Genomic DNA, 23,874 nt, shown 5'->3' with positions numbered 1-23,874 from the left:
ATGACACACATGCACGTTGTAAGGCTAAAACAAAAGACCGTGTGAGAGAGAGAGAGCGGTTTGTTGACCTCATTCTCGAGTTGAGTGACCTGTTTTCGGGACGATTGAGTGCTTTTTCTTCCCTCAATATCCAGGTGCCTTTATTTTAATTAAGTTTTACCAAATCTGCTCCGCAGCTTGTGCTCCACTAGATCGTTTTCAAGGCAACAAACAAATACTGCGCCTTGAGTGGCAGTTTCGATTTTGCTCTCCCACTCAAGCACGCTCTCTCCCATTCGCGCTCTCCGTCGCCATTTTCCGCCGAGCGCTGCTGATTCTGCCGTCTCTGCTTCTGTTTCATTCGTGTGTTGGATTTGAGTGCGTGCACAGCTGAAAAGTAGAATGCAAACGGCTGTATTTTCTATACACTCGACGCCCCTGGTACATAGTGTGTAGGAGCGGAAAGGTGCCGTGTTTATATAATTCCGAGTATTATCACGCTGCGTTGGACTGAAACTGCATTTAATCGGATTTCTTGGTGGACCAGGGCATGCAAATCGCTCAAATTGTGTATGCATTAAGTTTGCTCATCGCTTTGATTTCGTTATATTGTTGTACATACTGAGACTTATTCGTTCTCCTCCTCTTCCTTCTTCTGGACGCCTTTGTGTGTGTGAGTGTGTACGTCGTCATGCGCTTGCCCTCGTGCGCTCTCTGTCGCGCACATGCAGCTCTGTGTGCTCCCTTTGCGTTTTTTCCTCGTCAATTTCCTCAATCGACATTTCATTTCGGTCCAATATTGCACATTAACCACGAAATCGAAGCGAATTACATTAACAATAAGTAGTAGTTCAGGCACTTTTTCATATCCGTTTTCGCAATGGAAAGTGCACCAGCGTGGTGTGTATAACTGTATATAACAGCCGTTGCACTTGTGCCTGTGTGCGTATATGCTGTGTACATAACGCGCTGTGTAAAAGACTCAAATGATGTGCTGTAACTTACTGGCTCCGATTTTTTTTTCTCTAGCATTACGTTTATCTGATGACATTGTTTCTATAAATCAAGATTTTCCCAGTGGATGAAAACCTTCTGAGCTTAATTGTTGCACGTCCAGTGCTACCAGCACCCGCCCACCCACTTGATAGGGTTGCCAGGTAGCGCTGCCATTGCGTTCTTGCGCCCGTTTGTTTAACTACGTAATTCCCCACGATTCGTTGTAGCAGCTCTACAAGAGCAAAACACGGAAAACAATTTTCGTTGCGTTTTTAAGGCCAACAGATTTTTTCAATAAAAAAATTTATTGTTTGCCTAGCTTTTAATTTTGTAGGAAGTATATACCACCCATACATTTTTTATAATACTTGTTTTTAAGAGCAAACAACTAGGTCGCACTAGCTTTACCGTTGCCCTGTTGTTTAGCCCCAAAATGGGGCTTATATTCTAGGCAAGATGGGTTCTCAATATTCCCAAGCATTAGAAGAATACTTCCCGTTTGTCGAAGTGGACACGTGAATCGCAGGCCGTCTCGCTCGCACACTCAGCTGTGCGTAGGCAGGTTTCGTAACCGTCGGAAAGAGAAAATAAAAAGTCGACCCGATGCGGGAGCGGAAAATGGGAAGTAGAGAAAACTGACTAGGGCAGAACTATTGGACCAGCTCTAATATGCGCTCGAATGCTTCTTCACAATGATATTCAAATAAGTTACAAACAATGCCAGCGAGACAGCACGCACAATGCCGCCCAACAAACAGGGTGGAAAGGGGGAGGAAGGGCCAGGTCACACAGCCACACGAACCCACAAATTGTTATCAATTATGCTCTGCCCAGGGTTGTCGTACTCTCGTGTGGCATACGGTTCTAAGGGGTTGCTGCCTCGGTCGCCCAGCACTAGTGACTGATTACAACTTACCAACTTAAAGGCGGGACTTTTTAGAATACATTCGCTATATACCCAGATAAGGATCTGTAAAAATGAATACTCAACTTCTGTAGTATTTTTTGACTTGCTTTTTAGATTTGCTTCCATTCAATACTGAACTTCTGGGCGTAGAAAGTGAAGAAGTTTGAACGGTCTTTGTCCAAAGCCCTTGGGTTTCACATTTTCAACTGCTGATAAAAGGCAACCGCAGCCAGCGGCAACAACCACGAAGGCTATCGCCATATGTTGGAGTTGCCACACGCAAAGCAAATGCTCGGCACTCACACTGCCTCGCGAAACGCACACCAGCACACTCGTGCATGAAGGCGGCTGCCATTTGTGGCCTCGCTTACTGTTTTTTGTCTGCGCTTTTCGGTGTGAAAAACTTGTGGGGCAGCGATACGAGTGGCTCTGAGTGATGTAGACAGATACTAGGTTTGTGTGTTCGGAGCGAACTAATCGGCACTGGCCTATTCGGGTAAATATTTCCAGTGATCGAGAAATCAAATCTTTGAATTCGACTTCAAAAACGGGATAGGCGAGTAGGGCCTATCTAAAAGCCAAGGGCACAGTGCAGCGTACATATTTTTGGCGGGGCATTAAGAGCATCGTATCAAAATATAACTCAGTCGTTAAACATGTCAAACAAATAAAACTTAGTTCGTGACATGGTGCCAAATCTAACCACCCGACGCTGACGTCGTCTCCCTGTTTGGGTTGCTGGCTTTATTCGATGGCCTTGAACCGAATTTGTTGTATAAGTTTTTGTTTGGCGAGCTTGGCCACTTTGGCAAATGTTTGACGATTGCTAATTCTGTTTCGTTGCGTCGCGCTTGCCTGTCAAATTCGAGAGGAACCGGGCTGGGGGGCAAGTTGGGGCAGAAACGAGATCGCGAAGGGCCAAAATGTCGGAACGACGCATTTATTACTGAGAGCGATACATACCGAAAGCGGGGTTTCCGAGCAAACAAAGTGTATGAAAGGGCGCAGAACGAATCAGAACGTCAAATCTCATCTTTTTCGGCGAGTGGAGGCGAACGAAAAAGCCTGTGCTGCTTGATTTTCTTCCATTTCATCTTCTTCGAAACAAGCATGGCAACTCTCGCACACACGCTGGCAAAACTTGTTTCTCGCTCGCGCACACACGAGAAGAAGGGGCAGATAGCCAACCCACACATGCACGGACGCGCTTGGCATTACGAAAGGCAAAACATAAACAAAACGGCCGAGAACAGCTGATTAACACAGCTGTGAGCGAGTGTCGGTGAGAGGAGTGAGCCAGCGCTGTCTTTCCACTCAAAACATTCGCTCTTGTTCTGCGCTCTCCCTGTCGCTCTTCGGTTTTCTCCCTCGCTCCCTTGCACGTGTCGGTGGCTGCTGGCAAACAGCTGTTAACTTATTTACGGTTTTCATATGTTGACAAAGCGCTCAAGTGTGTGTGAGTGGAAGTGTTTTCCCAGTGGTGGTGTCTTTTTCCTAGGGTGTAAATTCTCCATTGTTATCAATTTTCGGGTTCTAGTTTTCATTGCTCTTCTGGGCTGCCAACATGTCTTTTTTCTGCAAGGAGAAACATTTTAAGAGTTATCTGTGTCCATTAAGCTGTGTGTGCGCTTTCAAGTAGTAAATAAACTCACGAGTTTGAAAATTAAGGATTATATCGGTTAGTTTGAAACATTTTTATAAAGAAAAGTTAAAAAAAAACAAGTACACACTTGTACACTTATAAAAACTGCCTTGTATGTTAGGAATGTAGTTTTAAATTCTGCTATTTGCTATCAACTCGTGTGATGTGGCATTCGTCATTGTCTGCGAGTACCTGTCCTTTAAAATGGGGCTGAAAGTCTGCCTTTGTGCATTTGGCTTCTAGAAATGTCCGTTCTCTCTCTCCTGCCTCTCTATCTCTCCATCTCTATCCCTGATTTCAGTTTAGCCGGTTTTTCACATTCACTTGAGGGCCTCGAGTGGCGCACTCTGTATTCCCTTATCTCTGTGTGTTTTCGGTACTACTGGCTCGCGGTTCCAGTCGCTCTTTTCCACTTGGGTCTACCTCCATGTGCCTCCCGACATCGTCACAAGTCAGTTTTTCCTGCATGTGGCCCGATCACTTCGCTGGCTGCGTCCTCTGCATTTCCGAGTTCTGCCCATAACAGTTCCTGGGGTGAGGTTATATCTAGACCGTCTCCATTGTGACTATTTTTAACTCGCATGCTGTCTCTAGATTTTTTAAACACTCCAATGCTGAGTTTTCTATGAATTTTGTGATATCGCGAATATGTTAATCTAACATCATTTATCGAATCAGTTTAACGAATTTTCATTTAAACGAACTTTCCATACTTTTGACTCGTGGTCGCTGTTTTGTCTTCGTTTCGATTGCAACGTGACCATTAAATGCTTTCTATTTCTCTACTTTGTGTCGCATTGTTTTAACACCCCATGTGTCTTTATTTTCTATATTGCAGCACAGCAGTTACATCCGACGGAGCACGCAAAAAGGAAACAAGCAAGGAAAACCGTGAAAAGTGAAGTGAAAGAGACAAAGTCAGTGATTATGAAATTAGAGAGAAGCAAATTCAATTTGAACCTGCTTTAGAGACCATTGAATGGTATAGTTATTGGAATCAGAGAAACCATTTCGAGATCAATATTCAATTATTGGTTGTGTTGGCATGTTAAGTGAGTTCGATGCCGGTGCGGTTAAGTGTCGTCTATGGCCGAATCCGTTAAAAGTCAATCGCTCTCTGCATTGACGGAGGGGCAGCACGACGACGGTGGTTCAACAGCAATAACAGCGACATTGGTTAATAACACCAGTGCGACCAGCAACGCAATTTCATCCAATCACTCGTCCCAGCGGCGACGCAACAACAACTCAACCAGCAACAGCAAGGGCCACAACAAAAGCAGGAAGCACAACACACAGGCAACATTACCGGCCCCTGCTGTCAGCTCCTCCGTCGACATAGTAGCCACCACCTCGACCTCAACTGTAACCACCTCATCCCGGCGATCCCGCAGTCAAGGTCGGCACTCCACTGCAGCAGCCCACAGCAGCAAGGAGTCGCAAGTCTCCAAGCGAACGGCAGTAGCACATCGATCCCCTTCATCGCCAGCATCCAACTCCATCTCGATCCTCAGCGATCAATCGCTTTCACCCGGCGGTCGTAAGCGTCATCATCATCAGCACAACAGCAGCAGCAACCACACTCGCAGCAGCAACCATCGTAAGCATGCCGATCATTCAAGTTTAACCAACCAAAACTATTTTGGGTTAGGAACTAAGCAGTAGGCCCACGTTTAATGCATTCGCACTAGCTTATGCTACGGACATGGATTTTAATAGAACTGTTACAAGTACTAGTTAACTTGTTCACTAATTTGAAGTGAAATTGTTTGTACTGGCGCGGCTCGCACTAATGATGCGGACGTTCCTTGCGGCCCGTAGTGAAAACGCTGTCCATGGCAAGGACTCTTATCTTAGTAACTTATAGTCAGGGCTGTGCTTTGGCTTGGGTTTTTCCGATCCCGGCTTGACAATCGGTTCGTCGATATGCTGGAAAAGGGGATCAGCGTTAAACCAAAAAAAAAAAAAATGTAATGTAATGTAAACAAGAAAGGAAGTTAACTTTGGTAAGCCGAAGTTTATATACCCAAGCAGTTGTAAAAATAATCAATAATTTTATTAAATTTAATTCGAAATTCTTAAAAATATAAAAATTTATATTCCCAATATTATAAGATAATATGTCAAAGAGCCCCAAAGCTATAATTTGTTTCATATTATTTCCCATCAATTATCCGATCGTTCCTATGACAGCTATATGATATAGTCGTCCGATTTTAATAAAATTTAATTCCAAATTCAGAATTAATTAAAAAATGTTATTTTCAAGCTTATAAGGTTATATGTTAAAAAACACAAAAGATATAATTTATATTTCATGTTTTCCTACTAATTTTCCGATCTTTCCTATGGCAGCTATATGATATAGTCGTCCGATTTTGACAAAAATTCAATTCAAAATTCAAAACCAAATAAAAAATGTTATTTCCAAACGTAGGAGGTTGTAAGTTAAAAAACACCGAAGGTATAATTTTTCAATATTATTTTACCACTAATTTTCCGATTGTTCCTATGGCAGCTATATGATATAGTCGACCGATTTTGATACAATTTTATTCGGAATCCATAACTAATGTAAAAATGTTATATCCAAGCTTAGAAAGGTATATCTTAAAAACACCAAACATATAATTTTTTAAAAATTTTTCCCCGATAGTTCCTATGGGAGCTATAAGATATAGTTGTCCAAACCGGCTGGTTCCGACTTATATACTACCTGCAATAGAAAGAAGACTTTTAGGAAAGTTTCAGCCCGATAGCTTTAAAACTGAGAGACTAGTTTGCGTAGAAACGGACGGACAGACGGACATGGCTAGATAGACTCGTCTTGTGACGCTGATCAAGAATATATATACTTTATGGGGTCGGAATCGTCTCCTTCACTGCGTTGCAAACTTCTGACTGAAATTATTATACCCTCTGAATGGGTATAAATTTAATGTACCTATTTCATTGATTTGCCCTGCAAAGATATTGAATGTTTGTCGTCAATGAAAAACCATATACAATCAAGAATAACTTTAAAAATAACGGTTTAGATTCGGTTACGGTTCAGGTACTAAATAGTTCGCTACCCCGAATAATGGTTCGTTTCGTATTCCTAAAGTATCTGAACCAATCCGGAATGTAAAGGGATAAATGGATAACAATTTTGAAATGATATTACATATAAGCACAATTATTAGAGCAATGCAGGTGTAATCTCACACGCAAACCGAAATTTACAAACCCTTTAAGTCTTTTATATATGTTACGAAAACTTATGAAGGACTCGAAACATTTTGAGGACTCGAAACATTGGGGAGTCATAGCCCTAAAGATAGTGATGTTTGCTGAGAGGGATTATAAGCACGACGTAGAGCCTGTAACGGAAATAGAAAGGAAATGTAAGGCAAAGTTAAATTTGCATACGGACTGTCACGTACCTTTCAAAGAATGCAGATTTAGTGTTAAATTATATATAAAATCCAATGTCTTAATACCGCACCTCTTTTTCTGTACTCGCTAGTACCGACTTGGCGAGACCAAAAATCGGTACAATAGATCGTAAATGACAATACGACGCGCAGATTACAAAACTGAAAATACAAGTTGGTTACCACTTCAGAAAAGGTTAATATAAATACTCCTAATTAGTTAGCGATTACCTCTGATTCAACTTAAGAATTATTGTATGATTCATTCATGGTCGGGAAGATTCTTAGGAATTCCTTTCCGTCAAGAATATTTAATTCCTAATCAGAATTACTAGCCAATTAGATCTATGTAGGTATGTCCGTCCGTCTGTCCGTCCGTCCATATGAACGCACGTTTATTTTATCAGGGTGCCACGCCCACTCTGACGATAATTGAAAATTCAGTGAAGGAGACTTCCGACCCCATAAAGTATATATATTCCTGATCAGCGTCACAAGACGAGTCGATCTAGCCATGTCCGTCCGTTGCTATGCAAACTAGTCTCTCAGTTTTATAACTTTCCTAAAAGTCTTCTTTCGGAACCAGCCGAATCGGACAACTATATCTTATAGCTCCCATAGAACTATCGGGGAAAAAATTTTAAAAAATTATATGTTTGGTGTTTTTAAGATATACCTTTCTAAGCTTGGATATAACATTTTTACATTAGTTATGGATTTCGAATAAAATTTTATCAAAATCGGTCGACTATATCATATAGCTGCCATAGGAAAGATCGGAAAATTAGTAGGAAAACATGAAATATAAATTGTATCTTTGGTGTTTTTTAACATATACCTTTATCTTGTTTAACATATCCATTCTCTTCTAGAGTCAGTGTAAAAATTTGTTATAAGCAATCGAATAGGTGTTTAAGACAACAATTTTTGCCATTTGATGGCAATCTTGCTGTACAACTTTACTAATGTTAAAAACTAAATATTCTATGCTGTAAATCCTTGTATGGGATTTAAAATATCGGCAAATTGTTTTTTTGTCGACCACTTTGACATTTCTAAACTCATCGATGTGAATTTGTTTGTTTGTCCAAATTTTAAAATCTTTCGATTGTTTCCCCTATTCCCATCCGTAAAAAATCCACAGAATAAAATATAATTAGAAACCCGTCGATCGAGTCGAAGCAATAATCAGATATTCTTCAATGCCTTTTTCAGCAGCTCCCGGTGGAGATCAGTTGGTGGAGCATTGCTCTCCGCTTAAGAAACGCCGCTTGCAGCCGACGTTGGGGCCAGAAGTCAGCGGAGGAGCTGCAGGAGTTGGCTTAGCTGCAGAAAGCATCGATCAGACGCCTCGTCAAGCCTCCGGAGATTGTGTTGCACAGCGCACTCGATCTAAGACCATTTCCCCGGAGGAGCTGCCGAGTACAAGCAGCGCTGCGGCGGCGCGCCATCATCAGGTTCGGGCCAGTGCCAGTTCTACCAGCATCCCGACCAGCAATCGGAACAAGCGCAAGGCTAGCGGTGGAGGATCGGGAGCATTAGTTGAGACCACTCCCCAACGAGGGACAGCAGCTGCTCGCGCCGGACGCAGCGGAAATCTGCTGAACTACTACCGCAAAACGCGCAAGGTCAGCCACACACGCTCCTCCCAAAAGCCGGAGAAGCAGACGGTAAAAGCGGAGGAAACTGTCGCCTCCAGCCGGAACGGATCAGCAGGATCCGGATCCAGCAGCAAGTCGGGAATTATTAGCAAGCACAGAAAGAGTCTGCGACACTCGCAGCAGAATCTGCAGGACACCGAGAGGGAAGGAACGGAAGAATTTGGGGCTCAGGTCAAAGCGCAGGAACAACAGCCGCTTCATCTGAATCTGGACGCGGAGGACCAGCTGCCGACCCTCGAGACGGCTCTGACTCAACCAGAGGCAGCAGTATCCCACAGCCAGGGTCACTTAGAGGCGGAGGGCCAGCCCGAGGAGCAGGACAACGACGACGACGAGGAGGACGAAGAAGAAGAGGAGGAAGAGGAGGTGGGCTTCTACGAAATTGTGAACTCTGCGGGCTCGTCGTACGAGGAGGACCCCCAGATTGTTGCCGAGGAAGACGAGATCACAACGGAGGAGGACGTTGACGACGAGGAGGACGACGACATCGAGGAGGACGAAGACATCGAGGAGGAAGACCTCTCAGAGAGCGAATTCGCTCAGCAACTGATTGGTGAGCTTGGTGGTGAGTTTATATGGACTGTTCACCCAGTGCATAGCATTGAGCACTCATTTCCCATTTATAAGTATTGTTTGTCTGTAGATCTATTTTGTACATATCGACACATTATTTCTTTTGTAAAGTACATTAGTGTAACTATGAACTTTATGTATCGCTAACCCCTTGTAAAAAGGTCACTGTTTCGTATTAGTACTTAATGAAATCCCACCTATTGGGTACGCTTTTTATTAACATAAGGTTTTATTTATTTTAACCCTATATTGTCCATTTAAAAACTACTAGAATATTTTTATTTAATAATTGGCTCTAAAAGTCTCTTAAAACATTTAAAGAGCTGATGCAAACTTTCGTAACAATTTTTTAGAATGTGCAAAAAAACTGATCTTGTGCCTTATTTGAATGTTTTTGCTGATAGGAGTCGATATATATTTTTTTAAAGTCCAATTTGAATTTCACAAGTATATAGTCCAGATCATCCTGTGTCGCTATTCGGGTTGTTATACAAAGTAAATTTCACTTTGTCGAAAAGCTGTTGGCATAATGGGATTTTTATTGTCTATCAGTGCGCGTTTGTTATCAGTGGCGAAAATACGTTTACTTATACATTGGAGAAGCTTTTATTCCACGAAGCGCCTTCGTCTTGTCGCTGCTTCCCAATGCGATTTTGATAAAAGGAAAATGATTCGGAATGCCAACGCACTGAAATTTGCCAGCGACAAACGATCGACTGGCAGTCTAAATTCGTACATTGCGCCGCCTGGAACAAGAATCAGTATACTGTATATTCGAATGAGTTAATAGAACTGCGGTGGTTAGGCAGTCCGTAGTTGAGGCGTAACTCTATTTGCTTGTGCAATTAAATTACTGCATGTATGTAACTTATTATTTATGGGTCAAAGAAAGCTTAATGGAACGTGTTCAGAACTTGGGTGTGCTGTCACCTGTGGCCAACTTAACACAACCGCAATTATCACTGCCACTTCACCCACCCTTTTTCCCTTCCCCAATATACATTTCATTTATATTATGTTATTTGATTCACGCTTGTTTATCTAAACGCCAAGAAACGCCCACTCTTTAATATTAACCCCTCATGTGAATCACATTGTGTTTGTACTATAACAGACTTATTTGTTGCTTATGCGAGATCCGAACATTGTGTCCTCCCTGTAGAGGGTTTTGTTTTGTTTATTATTTTAATACATTGTCTTATGCGGTGTAGTGAAAAGTGACAGGGAAAGGTGAGACAGGTACACAACGCCACAGCAAGGGGCTGAAAACGTTATTTTTTAATTTATTTTCGACTCCAAACTCCTATTCATTTTACCCCTTTTTAAACATGTGAAAAAGATTATTTTTCCACGTCGTTGTTGTTGTTGCCAATGTAGTTATGCTCGAATTTTTGAGCGAATTATTATTTTCAATCTAAATCAAAAGTTATTAAAATAAGTACCTCTTATATAATGCGTACTGAGTCGGAGAATAATTTTATTGCTGATGCTTGTGTTGTTGATGATGATGATGATGATGTTGTTGTTTTTGTGCAAGAGCAATAAGCCGAAGCAAGTGCGGCGCAGCAACAAAGAGAGAGATGAGAGAGTATGGCAGCAGCAGCAGCAAAGGGGACAGAGCAACTTTACAGCAGCAGCAGCAACAACAAAGTGCATCATTATCATTAACCAAAGGGAGGTCGACTACTACACCAAAACCCGAAAGTTAAAAAATTCGGACGGGTGCGTGTGTGTGCGTGTGCTTAGACTAGTGTGAGAGAGATCAGCAGCCAGTGCAACATCAGAAGCGACAGCAGCAACATCATCATTGTCAGCGACAGAAGGTCGTTCAGTCTCCCGTCCTGATTTTCCCTTACCATTGCCCTTTTGAAAGCCAAACACACACTGCGCTCAAGATACTATTTTTTGCATTACATTAAACGATGAAAAACCAGCCAAATCAACTAACTCAAGTAGTGTAGCTGCAAGAAAATAACAAAAAGAACATCAATAAATAAAGCTGTTAACTGTTGTCTCCCACTACTCTCTCTCTCTACTCCCCCAACCCACCATTCTCTCTCACTTGCAAACACCCCACCCACACTTGACTCGCAAAGGAGCAGATCAACAACCACACCGTGCCAGCAACACCATTAAAACAACAAAGAACAACACTGCAGCAGCGGCAGCGGCAAACACTGTAAAGGCGGCAACAACAGCAACAACGTCGTCCGGCTATCAGCAACGTGCCGCCCCCCATGGACAGGGGGCGGGGCCAGGAGCTGGAGGGGGCGGGCCACGTGCCACGCGCAGCAGCACTAGCAGCACCAGCAGCAACGTTGTTGACTACAGCATTATGCCGCACCTTACGACGGCCGCGACAACCACGCCATATGCCTTGACACCGCAGCAGCAGCAACAACCGTCACAACCTCCGTTGCAACAGCAACCACAAGCACACCAACAACAACAACAACAGCCACCTCAGTTGCTGCCCACACATCAGTTTGCACACTTGTCTTCCTTTGTGACACCTACAGCAGCGGCAGCGGCAGCAGCAGCAGCGGCCCACTATCCTCCGGCTTCTGCTGCTGCCGCTTACTTTGCACAGCAGCAACACCATCAGCATCATCAGCAACACGTGACACAGCAGCAGCCCCAGCAGCCGCACTATTACCATAGTTCTGTGGCCGTGTTGCATCAACCTCCACCGCACCATTTTACCTCCACAGGGGCAGGACCGCCGCCAGCACTCTACCAGCAACAGGCTCCGCCACAGCTAGCCCGCTACACGCCGTCAACAGCCACTACAGCAGCCACGTTTGTGCCTCCGCAGCAGCAACAGGTTGCCTATAATCCGCAACAGCAGCAGCAGCACTCCTCACTGCGACGCAGTTCACGTGGCAAGACGGGTTCTTGTGTGAGTTCGGCAGCAGCAGCACAGCAGCAGCAACACCACCAGCAGCAACAGCAACATAGCAACGCTGCTGCTGCTGTACAGCAGCAACTGCTGCCACCGCCTGGTACCTATCAATACCAACAGGTGGGCGGCAACACCGTTGTAGTTGCCGTGCGTCATCAGCAACAGCTGCAACAGCAGCAGCAGCAGCAACAACAGCAACTGGCCTTACATCAGCAACAACAGCAACACCAGCAGCAACAACAGCAGCGTGCCACGCTCGTGCAGCCAGGATTCTTGTTCAGCTATCGCAGCAACCATCCCCAGCAGCAACAGCAACAGGCGCAACAGATACATCCGGGTCCCAAAGTGACGCATAGCAGTGGTAAGAAGATGAAGGAGGAGGAATGTAAAGGAAAAACGGACCAGAGACCGCAAGCAAACCAGAAGCCAAGGCCCCTGAATACTTTTTAGAATGGGCTCATATGGGGCTAGTTTGGAACCCCTGGTTTCAAGAAAGGAAATGTTAGCACGCACACGCACGTAGGGACTAGGATTAATTGCTCCCAGCTTAATTGTGGTCCGCTTTGCCATAGTCCATTTGTACTTCCACACTCTGAAGGAGAAAAGTTAAAGTGAAATTCGCAGCGAAATTTATCGAGTGTTTTGTACATATTTTAGGGTCCAGGTATCACTCTTAATCTTAGTTGGTGCTGGTCATAGTATAGGTGATAGACAACCCATATTGCACTGAATGAAAAAAACGAAAATACACACCTCCCAAACACGCCCCTCCTTCCCCTTTCTCTCTGTCTCTCGCTCGCTCATTCCTGCGTTGCTTTGCTCGCGGTGTCTGCCCAAACAACTCCCCACTGAACTGAACCAAAATAATAGTGAACTTAACATCGTTTTGCTCTGTTTTTTCTCTACAACCCGCTCTCTGTCTCGGTCTCTTGTCTGATTAGCAGCTTCGGATGCTTTAACATATAGTTTGATGGCACAACAACCGCCAAGTGGACCGCCGCATGCAGGTGGACAGCAAATAACGCCAGGTAAACGTAAAACCCAATCGATCTGTACTCAACATATACGCACCACTTAAGTCCATCCTCACACACATTGCCTTGCTTTGAATTTATTTCACCCTCCGCAGAAAAATCACTCACTCAGAACATAAAGGGCGACCCAGGTGGCAGTAAACTTGATCTTTCACCCACTTCTGTTTATTCCTAACACACTTTTAGACCGCTTTACTATTGATGTTTTATTTCTGATTTGGTTGATTTTTATGAAACTTACATTTGTATACACCTTGTCCGGCTATTTTAGTTGTAATCCTTTTATCTTTTTTCGCAACTAACAGTATACATTTAAATTACCAAGGGATCGTAAACAAGTTTCTTAACTTAAACAGTTATTTGAAAACAGTACTCCTTAATTTTTTATTTAAAATTTATTCGTTTATTTACAATTGTTTTGTTTACGATCCTTAATTTACTTGTTTTTTAAATATTTTCTTTCTTCAAATCTATCTCCCGAATTGCCTGTGCTAAGGCCCTATTACATTTGCCTATGTTCCAATTATCTGTAGGCATTTTGCGCCTTAATCGGTCCTGTTCCAGTTCACTCTGAAGGGAAAACTATAACAGGTCTCGGAAAATTCGAGAACTAAAAGGCCGACTTTATTTTGTCTCAGTTGCCTTGACTTAAAAATAAGGCGAAAGATAAGCAAGTGTTATGGGACCAAAAGCGTAGGCCTGTACTTTCTGTTTTGACATATTTGTTTCATGTTACTACTCATACCCAGATTAAATTCCCTCAAACCTGGAAACAATTGTTTCCAAAAACTATGTCAAGCTATAATATTAATGACGAGTTTTGTGCCTTCCTTCGTGACGCGACTTTAGGTGCCAGTTCAGCCAATCTAAGTATTGTAGCAGCAGCTCTGAGTGCCGCCCGTGACGGCGGAGGTGGAACAGCAGGAGGAGCCGGAGGAGCGGGAACAGGCACTGGAGCATCAGCTGCACCCGGAGGAACCACCAGCGCCGTGGGCGCGACCAGCAGCAGCAACAGCGGTGCCGGCCAACCAGCCAGCAGCAGCAACAATGTGACTGCAACGGGATCAGGGTCGGCTCCGAGCGGAGGACCCACTACCACCGGTACAAGCAGTGCCAGTCAGCATGGCAGCGGTTCGGGCGGTGCTGCAGCCGCCGATTCGGAGAGTGATGATAGTGAGGTGGGACGTCTGCAAGCATTGCTAGAAGCTCGCGGACTGCCACCCCACTTATTCGGAGCACTTGGGCCAAGGATGACTCACATTCTTCACCGCACCATTGGCAACAGCAGTAGTTCCAAGGCCAATCAACTTCTGCAAGGTCTGCAGTCCCACGACGAGTCCCAGCAGCTGCAGGCTGCCATCGAAATGTGCCAGATGCTAGTTATGGGCAATGAGGATACCCTCGCCGGCTTTCCGATCAAGCAGGTGGTCCCAGCTCTAATCCAACTCCTTCGAATGGAGCACAATTTTGACATCATGAACAATGCGTGTAGGGCGCTGGCATACATGCTGGAAGCTCTGCCCCGATCCTCGGGCACCGTGGTAGAAGCGGTTCCAGTTTTTCTGGAGAAACTGCAAGTTATCCAGTGCATGGACGTAGCTGAACAAAGTTTAACCGCATTAGAAATTCTCTCCCGGCGTCACAACAAAGCCATTCTGCAGGCAAATGGTATTTCGGCCTGCCTCACCTATTTGGACTTCTTTTCGATTGTGGCTCAGCGAGCAGCCTTGGCGATTGCAGCTAATTGCTGCCTTAACATGCATCCGGAGGAATTCCACTTTGTTGCGGAAAGCTTGCCCTTACTAGCTCGCCTACTTTCTCAACAGGATAAGAAGTGTGTGGAGAGCGTGTGCTCGGCCTTCTGTCGACTGGTGGAGAGTTTTCAGCACGACAGCCAGCGTCTGCAGCAGATCGCCAGTCCAGATTTGTTGAAGAACTGCCAGCAACTACTGCTGGTCACGCCTGCCATCCTGAATACGGGAACCTTCACAGCCGTGGTCCGAATGCTGAGTTTGATGTGTGGCAGCTGTCCGGATTTGGCGATCTCTTTGCTTAGAAACGACATAGCGGCCACTCTGCTCTACTTGCTTACTGGAAATGCTGAGCCGGCAGCAGCCAGTGCCACTCATGTGGAGCTAGTCTCACGCTCACCTTCTGAGCTTTACGAACTCACCTGCCTTATTGGAGAACTGATGCCGCGTCTACCTTTGGATGGCATTTTCGCGGTGGACTCGCTGCTGGACAGGCCCACGCTAAACACCCAGGATCAGGTGCACTGGCAGTGGCGAGATGATCGGGGATCCTGGCACAACTATTCCACAATTGATTCGCGTCTGATTGAGGCCGCCAACCAGAGCAGCGAGGACGAGATCAGCTTGAGCACATTTGGACGTACCTACACTGTGGATTTTCATGCCATGCAACAGATTAACGAGGACACGGGCACTACACGCCCCGTTCAGCGTCGTCTTAACCACAACTACGTGGCCCCCATGTCAGCGGGGCAGGACTTGACTACCAACGCAGCGGGATCAGCAGCTTCGGGAGGTGCATCCACGTCCGCTGCTGCTGCGGCAGCAGCCTCCAATAACAATAATAATAATCCACCAGGAAGCAGTGGAAACCAGGTGAAGCGCCGCCCATCACTGGATGCAAGAATCGCATGCCTCAAGGTGAGCACAATTTACATAACACCTATTTTAAAATTAAATTTACAAGTTTGACGAATGTCTCAATATATATAATTTATTATTCAACGTGTAATCATTATTTTGTCCTTACGATTAGGGCTTCATATGTTACATTCTCATTTAACCTAATCGTATAAGTATCAAAATAAACTTTACCAAATTATTTTGAATTCTTGAAATTATTTCAACACTAATTATAAATATAAATTTGTATTCCTTTTTAGGAGGAGCGAGGTCTTGCTGCCGACTTTATTAAGCACATCTTCAACGTTCTTTACGAGGTATACAGTTCGTCGGCCGGACCGAATGTACGCTACAAGTGCTTGCGAGCACTTCTTCGGATGGTTTACTATGCCACGCCGGAGTTGCTGCGTCAGGTGCTTAAGTATCAACTGGTCTCCAGCCACATTGCTGGCATGCTGGGCAGCAACGATTTGCGTATCGTGGTGGGAGCCCTTCAAATGGCTGAGATTCTGATGCGCCAACTGCCTGATGTTTTTGGCACGCACTTTCGTCGAGAGGGAGTTATCTACCAGTTCACTCAGCTGACGGATCCGAATAATCCCATTTGCGCGAATCCATCGCCGAAACCGCTAAGCACAACAGCAACACCGACAGCCAATGCAGGCGGATCACAATCGGCCCCGGCCTCCGCCAACAGCCTACAGGTCAATCCCTTCTTTATGGATAATGCTCCAGGATCGTCAAGTGCTTCCACGACTCCCAGTAGCAGCAAGCATCAATCGTACAGCGTGAAGAGCTTTTCGCATGCCATGAACGCTCTGACGGCCAGTGCTAAAGGAACTCCTGTCGGAGCGTTGGACGCCTCAGGAACCTCTGGTCCAACTGGTGGTTATAATTACAGTAGCTCAGCGCCGTCTTCATCCTCAACAGCTGGAGGTTCCGGTGCCTTCTTTGTGGCCCAGCAGGGGGATCCGCGCCAGTACGTGCACTTCCAGCAGCCGGCAGTTCCACCACCACCACCGCAGCTGGAGCTCCTACCAACTGGACCTCAGCAACAAGGTCAGCAGGTGCCTCAGGTGATCTACCAACCACAGCAGCAACAGGCCGCCCATCTGGTGGTGGCTTCCACCAGCAGTGCCGCTGCTTCATCCTCGTCCTCGTCCTCCTCGTCCTCGGCATCGGCGCTGCAGCACAAAATGACTGACATGCTAAAGCGAAAAGCGCCACCCAAGCGTAAATCACAAAGCAGCGGTAGAGCAAAGTCCAGGCAAGATGATGCAGCTGTTACTGCAGCAGGATCTGGAGCAGGAGGAGCCCCACCCGTATCAGCCAGTTCGGCTATGCACGAGCTTCTTAGCCGTGCCACAAGTGCGTATATTTGCCAATGTTCTCGTAACCGAAATAAGCACTGCAGAGTTACGGAAACAACTGCATTTTAAAGATTATTTTACTAAAGTCGATTCTGTTGCTTTTTTAGGTCTAGGTAGCGGCACCGGGGGCAGAAGTACGCCCAGTTCAGGCGGTGGTTCTGGAAGCTCAAAGTCGCGCTTTAATGCCGGAAACTCGACCAACGCCGGGTCGACAAAATCCTCGTTCTTGGCATCGCTCAATCCTGCCCGCTGGGGTCGCCAGACTGCCCATCATCATCACCATCATCAGCAGTCGCAGCAGCAGCATCACGGTCTTTCCAAAGATTCCGGAAACGCTAACTCAAGTGGATCTGGTTCTGGAGCTGGCTTGGCTTACACAGTGGGCCAACATGGCGCTGGAAGTGGAGCTGGAGGACTGAACGCAGCAGCAGTTGCGGCCAGTATCAGCAAGAGTATCTCCCACGCCAATCTCCTAGCGGCGGCCAACAGGGAAAGGGCGCGCCAGTGGGTGCGAGAACAGGCTGAGGACTTCGTGAAGCGCTACACTGAGCAGGAGGCCAGGCGGAGTAAAACTGCCCCAGAAAGTGGAGCCACTCAGAGCGGATGCACCGGTGCGGGATCATCTTCGACAGGCAATACCTCACTGTCAACGGCGGGCAGTACCAACGTCTTGGAGCGTCTGTCCAGCATTCTGTTCAAGCTCAATGGGAGCTACCACGACTGCCTGGATGCTCTTCTCGAGCTAAAGACCATTCTTTTGGAGAGTGATATTTCTCCGTTCGAAGTGAATCATTCAGGTCTTATCAAGGCCATGCTCAACTATATGACTAGCGAAACGGGATTGGTAGAGCGCGATGCGCGCCTGCGCAGTTTCATGCACGTGTTTGCCGGGCTGCCGTTGGAGCCTCTTCTCCAGAATGTGGGACAGATGCCCACCATCGAGCCGCTGGCGTTCGGAGCTTTTGTGGCAAAGTTGAACGGTTGCGTTACGCAACTAGAACAATTTCCTGTCAAGGTGCACGACTTTCCCGCTGGTCCTGGAGGCAGGTCCAATCAGAGTGCACTGCGCTTCTTCAACACTCACCAGCTAAAGGTAAGTAGGAACCAATTAGTAGTAACTAGTTAAAATCGTTGACTTAAGGGCAACATTGTCTTTGGGGTAGAATATTAAGTTGACAACAAGCATGTTGCAGGTGAAATATATACATACATCCTAAAAATGGATTTATAAGACAGTTTTGATGAGGCGCCCACAAAATTTAATGTGTCCCACAAGCCCATAGTTGTTTTAGACGAGTGCCGCGTTTCATAATTGCTGTGATTATAAAATGTTCCTCTATTTTTCTTCCCCAGTGCAACCTGCAGCGTCATCCTCAGTGCAGCAATCTTCGACAGTGGAAAGGCGGCACTGTGAAGATCGACCCGCTTGCAATGGTTCAGGCCATTGAGCGGTATTTGGTGGTGCGCGGATACGGTGGCATCCGTGTCGACTCTGACGACGACAGTGAAGAAGATATGGACGATAACGTAGCAGCTGTTGTGATGACACAAGCGGGCTTTAAGCACAAGCTGCAGTTCACGATTGGGGACCATGTATTGCCCTACAACATGACTGTCTACCAGGCAGTCAAGCAGTTCTCGCCGCTGGTCAGTGAACAGCCAGAGACCGACAACGAGTCGGAGACGCTTTTAGGAAATGCCAGCATATGGGTGCAGCAGCACACCATTTACTATCGCCCCGTGGAGGAGGAAGTTGCCTCGGGAGCGGCTGCGGGAGCTGCTTCCAGCAGCAGCTCGTGTAGCAGTGGTGTGCAAAAGCAGCAGAGCACTTCCAGTTCCGCCTCTAGCTACGCAAATGCTTCCACCTCGTGCTCCTCTTCGTCGGGAGGATCCTCTTCGAAGAAAGCCCACAAATCTAGCAGCAAGTTTATGCGCAAGAAGACTGAGCTGTGGCATGAAGGAATAGCTCCAGGAGTAGTTTCAGCTCTTAAGCCATTCCTCAGCAGCTCGCTTCCTGCTGATGTGGTGACAGTTCAGGATTCCTCGCTGGATGCACTGTGTATGCTGCGAGTAATTCACGCTCTTAATCGCCATTGGGAACATTTATACGGGTGTGTGGTGCGCCAGAACATTATACCCCAGGCGGAGTTTGTACACCCAAAGATCACGGCCAAGGCGAATCGTCAGCTGCAGGATCCCCTTGTCATCATGACTGGAAACCTACCACAGTGGCTGCCCCAGATAGGCATGGCATGCCCGTTCCTCTTCCCATTCGAGACGCGTCATTTGCTTTTCTACGCTACCAGCTTCGATCGGGATCGCGCTTTGCAGCGTCTGCTGGACACCACGCCCGATCTGAATGCAGCCGAGTCATCAGAACGCGTGGCTCCTCGCCTAGATCGCCGCAAGCGTGCGATTTCCCGTACGGAGATACTCAAACAGGCTGAACACATCCTTCAAGACTTTGGCCACTCTAAAGCTTTGCTTGAGATTCAGTATGAGAATGAAGTTGGCACGGGTCTGGGACCTACACTGGAATTTTACGCTCTGGTTTCTGCGGAGTTGCAGCGTACGGATCTTGGGCTGTGGAATGGTAGCGATAGCTACAGGCAAAACTCCGTGACTATTGTGGATGTGGTGAAAGCAAGCAGTACAGTGTTGCACATTGAAGATGCCCTCGAAGCAACCACCATGGATCAGAGCCCTCCAGCAACGGGAGCCTCGCTTGTAAGCAGCACCACCACCACAACGACAACAACCGCGCAGCTGCAACATCATACACCCACTCGATCCAGCAGTCGCACGCATCTCTTGCGCAATGTGGCGGCTGGCCACCAACAGACCTCACAGCCAGTGGATCACAGCTCATCCAGCGCCGGCACTAATGAAAATGCTTTAAATATGATTATCGCACAGCAATTTAGTGATATAAACACCGCTGACCCAGCAGCAACTGATAATAATCCCAACAGCACCACTACAACAACCACAACCAGTGTGGTGGAGCAAAACACCACTACGAATCACTCCAGTGCCACCCCGACTGCAACCACAACTATGGTTAGTTATGTGAATGCGGCGCATGGCTTGTTCCCTCTGCCTCTGGGTAAATCCTCCAAGCTTCCGCAAATGACCAAGGCCAAGGCCAAGTTTAAGTTCTTAGGCAAGTTCATGGCTAAGGCGGTTATGGACAGTCGCATGGTAAGAACTTGTATTTAATTCTTGAAGTGTGACCTAAATTTTTTTTTCGCCTTAGTTGGACTTGCCCTTCTCGTTGCCATTCTATCGTTGGCTTGTCAGCGAAGAGCATTCGATTGGGCTGGCTGATCTGATGCGTGTGGCTCCGGAGGTTCAAAACACTTTGGTCCGTCTGCAGGATCTGGTGCGCCAGCGAGAGTACATACTGTCCGACCCAAACATCGATGCCATGGAGAAGACCGAAAAGGTGAGTAAAGCATTGCAGTATACAAACATTATGTAGATAATTGTCCTTAGTTCACAGTTTTACTGGAAAAAGGAGTAAAAAGTTAAAAGACGAAATTAAATTATTACTTTACTCTCGCCGCTTATAAGATACAAAACGAAGCCGTTCTCTCATATCCTTTCATTTCATAATCGCTGATTAGGTTCCAGTACCAGTCGGTACTGATGTCGATAAGTGTTTAAATCTACCAATTGTTTTTAAATACTTCGAAAAGGGTTACGCTTTTTTGCTTAGTATTAGGAAACCAAACATCTATTCACCATAAAGAAACTATTTATTACTAACAATTTATCATATAAAAAGGGAAAGTCGAAAAAAAAAAAAAATACTTTAATATAACTTTGTTAGGTAATTTCTACTATACTATTCCACGAAAAATGGGCTCTATATACAGGTTCCATTAAAAAAATAGTGTATATTGAGTTGAGTGTAAAGTTTGCAACGCACAGAAAGTCTTTAGTTTTGTATAGATAATTTGGAAGGAGACGGATCGAAGAGATAATTGTTTTTTATAAAATTCTCTTGTTGTACACCTTTTTCTAAAGATTTCGGAATGTCGAATTCATCTTGAAATCATCTTCATAGTGGAAAAAGTTATTGGAATAATAATACATTTGGTTTAAATTTTTTTTAGGCCCATTGTCTGGGAAACTGATTTTATACATAAAGAGAGCATTCCTTGTTTTGTTTCATGGTTAGTCTAGAAGCTAAATATTTAATTTTGATGGCAGTGTATCGTGCTTTTGAGAGTAGGGACACTAGACTAAACTATTCCTCCTTGATTTTTGTGTGGTTGTTTATAGTTTAACGGCAGTGACATAATAGTATTTTGTTAAACCATTTATAGATTGAACAGCTGGACTTGGATGGCTGCCCTATCTCAGACCTGGGCCTAGACTTCGTATTGCCCGGGCATGCCAACATTGAGTTGTGTCGTGGCGGCCGTGATACGCCTGTGACTGTGCACAACCTCCACCAGTACATCTCGCTAGTCACATACTGGTTCCTGATTGAAGGCGTCCAAAAGCAGTTTGAGGCATTGCGTGAGGGTAAGTTAAAATATCAATCAACGACTTCACAATTGTTCATAACAATAAAGAGGGTCTTTAATCTTTTCTAAATTTTACTGACATAAGACCTTTTTTCCTCAGGATTCGATTCCGTTTTTCCGATCCAACGACTGCGAATGTTCTACCCAGAGGAGCTGGAGTGCGTCTTCTGTGGATCGGCCAGCGAGCAACAGCAGTCGCGGTGGGAGACCAAGATGCTGCAGGACAGCTGCCGCACAGATCACGGATTCCACCAGGAGTCGCAGGCTATTCAATTTTTGTACGAGATTCTTGCCTCGTACAATCGCGACGAGCAGCGCGCTTTCTTGCAGTTCGTGACAGGGTCACCGCGCCTACCGACTGGCGGATTTAAGGCCCTTACGCCACCACTTACTATCGTGCGCAAGACGCTGGATGGAAACCAAAATCCCAATGATTACCTACCATCTGTGATGACCTGTGTCAACTATCTAAAGTTGCCCGACTACTCCAGTCGCGAGGTGATGCGGCAGAAACTGAAAGTGGCCGCCAACGAGGGCAGTATGTCCTTCCATCTCTCATAAGCAAGCAACGGAACAAAAACCAACTCTACTTCACAAACAACATAATCTGCTGCAACACAAACGGGAACTACAAAATACTACATGGTATATATTCACTCGGCTATATTCCGCTATAAAACTGCAGCATGGTTTAACTGGATGGGTCTTATTTGTTTGTTTTTCTTACGAAAGTTACTTTCGTCGCGCGCGCTTCTCCCCGTCCTTTGACTTTCCTTTTTGGCAGGCGCGCGTCATGCTAAATTTCAATATAAATATATAATTAAATATATTTTTTAATACAAACTTTTGCAAAAAAAAAGAAACAAAAAAGGAAGGACAGGAATGCAGAAGGGGAAGAAGTCAACATAAAAACTAACGATGTAAAACACCCCATACCTCTCCTATAAAATGTAACCTTAAATAAATTGAATAGTTAATCCGGAATATTCAATAACCAATCATTTGTTCAACCGAAAACGCACAGTGCGGTAAACTCTCGGCTTGCCCGTTGCGTTCTAGTTAAATTTGTTTTAGTTTGCTTTCCACCATTATTATTCTTCGCTAATTCTGTACTGTAATCAAAGAATTATTTTATTACGTTTTTTTTATTTGTTATGTTAAACCTTTTTCTTTGGCGTTTAAATATGAGTTTAATTAATTTTTAAGCATAAAATGTGCATAAACGCTTATTAGAAAACAAAAATGAATGGGTATAGAATGAAGAGGACTGCTGCAGCATTGGAGGTTAAAGAGTAGCCCTCATATGGAAGAGGGATAATTCATCATTATTTACATATAGCAACCCAAAATAAATGATCTAAACAAAAACGCCCACCCTTAAAAGTTAAATTTAATTAATAAAAAATATATTTAAAAAAATATACCTTCGTGAAGTATCTTGCATGCTTACAAGCAGATTGAATGCAAATTTTGCAAGCTGTGTTACATCAAAAAAGAAAAACAAACGCCATCTGGGTATATGTTTACATAAAAGAACGTGAGAAATTAAATAAGGAAAAGTGGATAACGATGATAGTGCTTAGACCACATCCCTTCTACATAAACTATGCTAACATATATATAAATAATATATATTTAAACTAACTAAACATAACATAACTTTATAGTTCTTGAAGCATATACATACATTTTTGTGTTGTCTAACAGATACAAATCATAATGCTATTAAAAAATATAAAAAAGTGGATAACTATCTAAACAAAAGCGAACTCGATCTAACGTTTAAACTAGATACAAATCTTTGCAGTACTGAAAACTGATTACTGAAATGTGGTATATATATACATACTTATAATTATAAAATCATAAATTTAAATTAAATAATTATACTTAACTGAAACAATGGCATCTCCCGAGATGCTGGTCAAGATATAATATAAAAAGGCTAGAATTAAATTATCAAATAACAGTAATATTACATAATACTTATGTAGTTACATCAACAAGTACATTTGCTCTATGATACGAAAGAAAGAAAAACAACCAAGCAGCAAACAAATAAAATACAAAGATTATATGAAAATTAAGTTCGTTGAATTCAATGAGCTATGCGTGTATTAAGGTGCTGAACTGCGTATGAAGTTGGTAAGTTACCTGAAACAAATTATTATTTTTAGAAGTGTCTGATGCATGATGCATGCATCA

The 23,874-nt window shown here is 44.7% G+C and overlaps 1 protein-coding gene across 13 annotated transcripts in view; it reads left to right on the top strand.

The window, feature by feature from the left end:
* Positions 1-23,756, top strand: part of LOC108032885 (E3 ubiquitin-protein ligase TRIP12) — a 29,632-nt gene extending 5,876 nt beyond the window's left edge. Inside the window, exons 1-12 of one of the 13 annotated variants that reach the window (XM_050889493.1) lie at positions 347-445; positions 4,363-5,124; positions 8,156-9,166; positions 11,271-12,437; positions 13,018-13,104; positions 13,960-15,782; positions 16,025-17,132; positions 17,242-18,227; positions 18,488-20,335; positions 20,391-20,579; positions 21,466-21,667; positions 21,770-23,756. In XM_050889493.1, the coding sequence (XP_050745450.1) occupies positions 4,611-5,124; positions 8,156-9,166; positions 11,271-12,437; positions 13,018-13,104; positions 13,960-15,782; positions 16,025-17,132; positions 17,242-18,227; positions 18,488-20,335; positions 20,391-20,579; positions 21,466-21,667; positions 21,770-22,230 (9,396 nt within the window). In that variant the 5' untranslated portion in view covers positions 347-445; positions 4,363-4,610 and the 3' untranslated portion in view covers positions 22,231-23,756. Of the gene's footprint in view, positions 1-346; positions 550-4,362; positions 5,125-8,155; positions 9,167-11,270; positions 12,438-13,017; positions 13,105-13,959; positions 15,783-16,024; positions 17,133-17,241; positions 18,228-18,487; positions 20,336-20,390; positions 20,580-21,465; positions 21,668-21,769 lie in introns of those variants that run through there. The other 12 variants (XM_050889495.1, XM_050889494.1, XM_050889496.1 and 9 more) reach the window with 12 other exon arrangements.
* Positions 23,757-23,874: the final 118 nt, after the last annotated feature.

The sequence above is a fragment of the Drosophila biarmipes genome, chromosome 3R (genome assembly GCF_025231255.1).
Source record: "Drosophila biarmipes strain raj3 chromosome 3R, RU_DBia_V1.1, whole genome shotgun sequence".
In the NCBI taxonomy this organism is placed as follows: Eukaryota; Metazoa; Arthropoda; class Insecta; order Diptera; family Drosophilidae; genus Drosophila; species Drosophila biarmipes.
The sequence above is the reverse complement of the archived record's forward strand: the minus strand, read 5'-3'. Positions and strand labels throughout refer to the sequence as shown.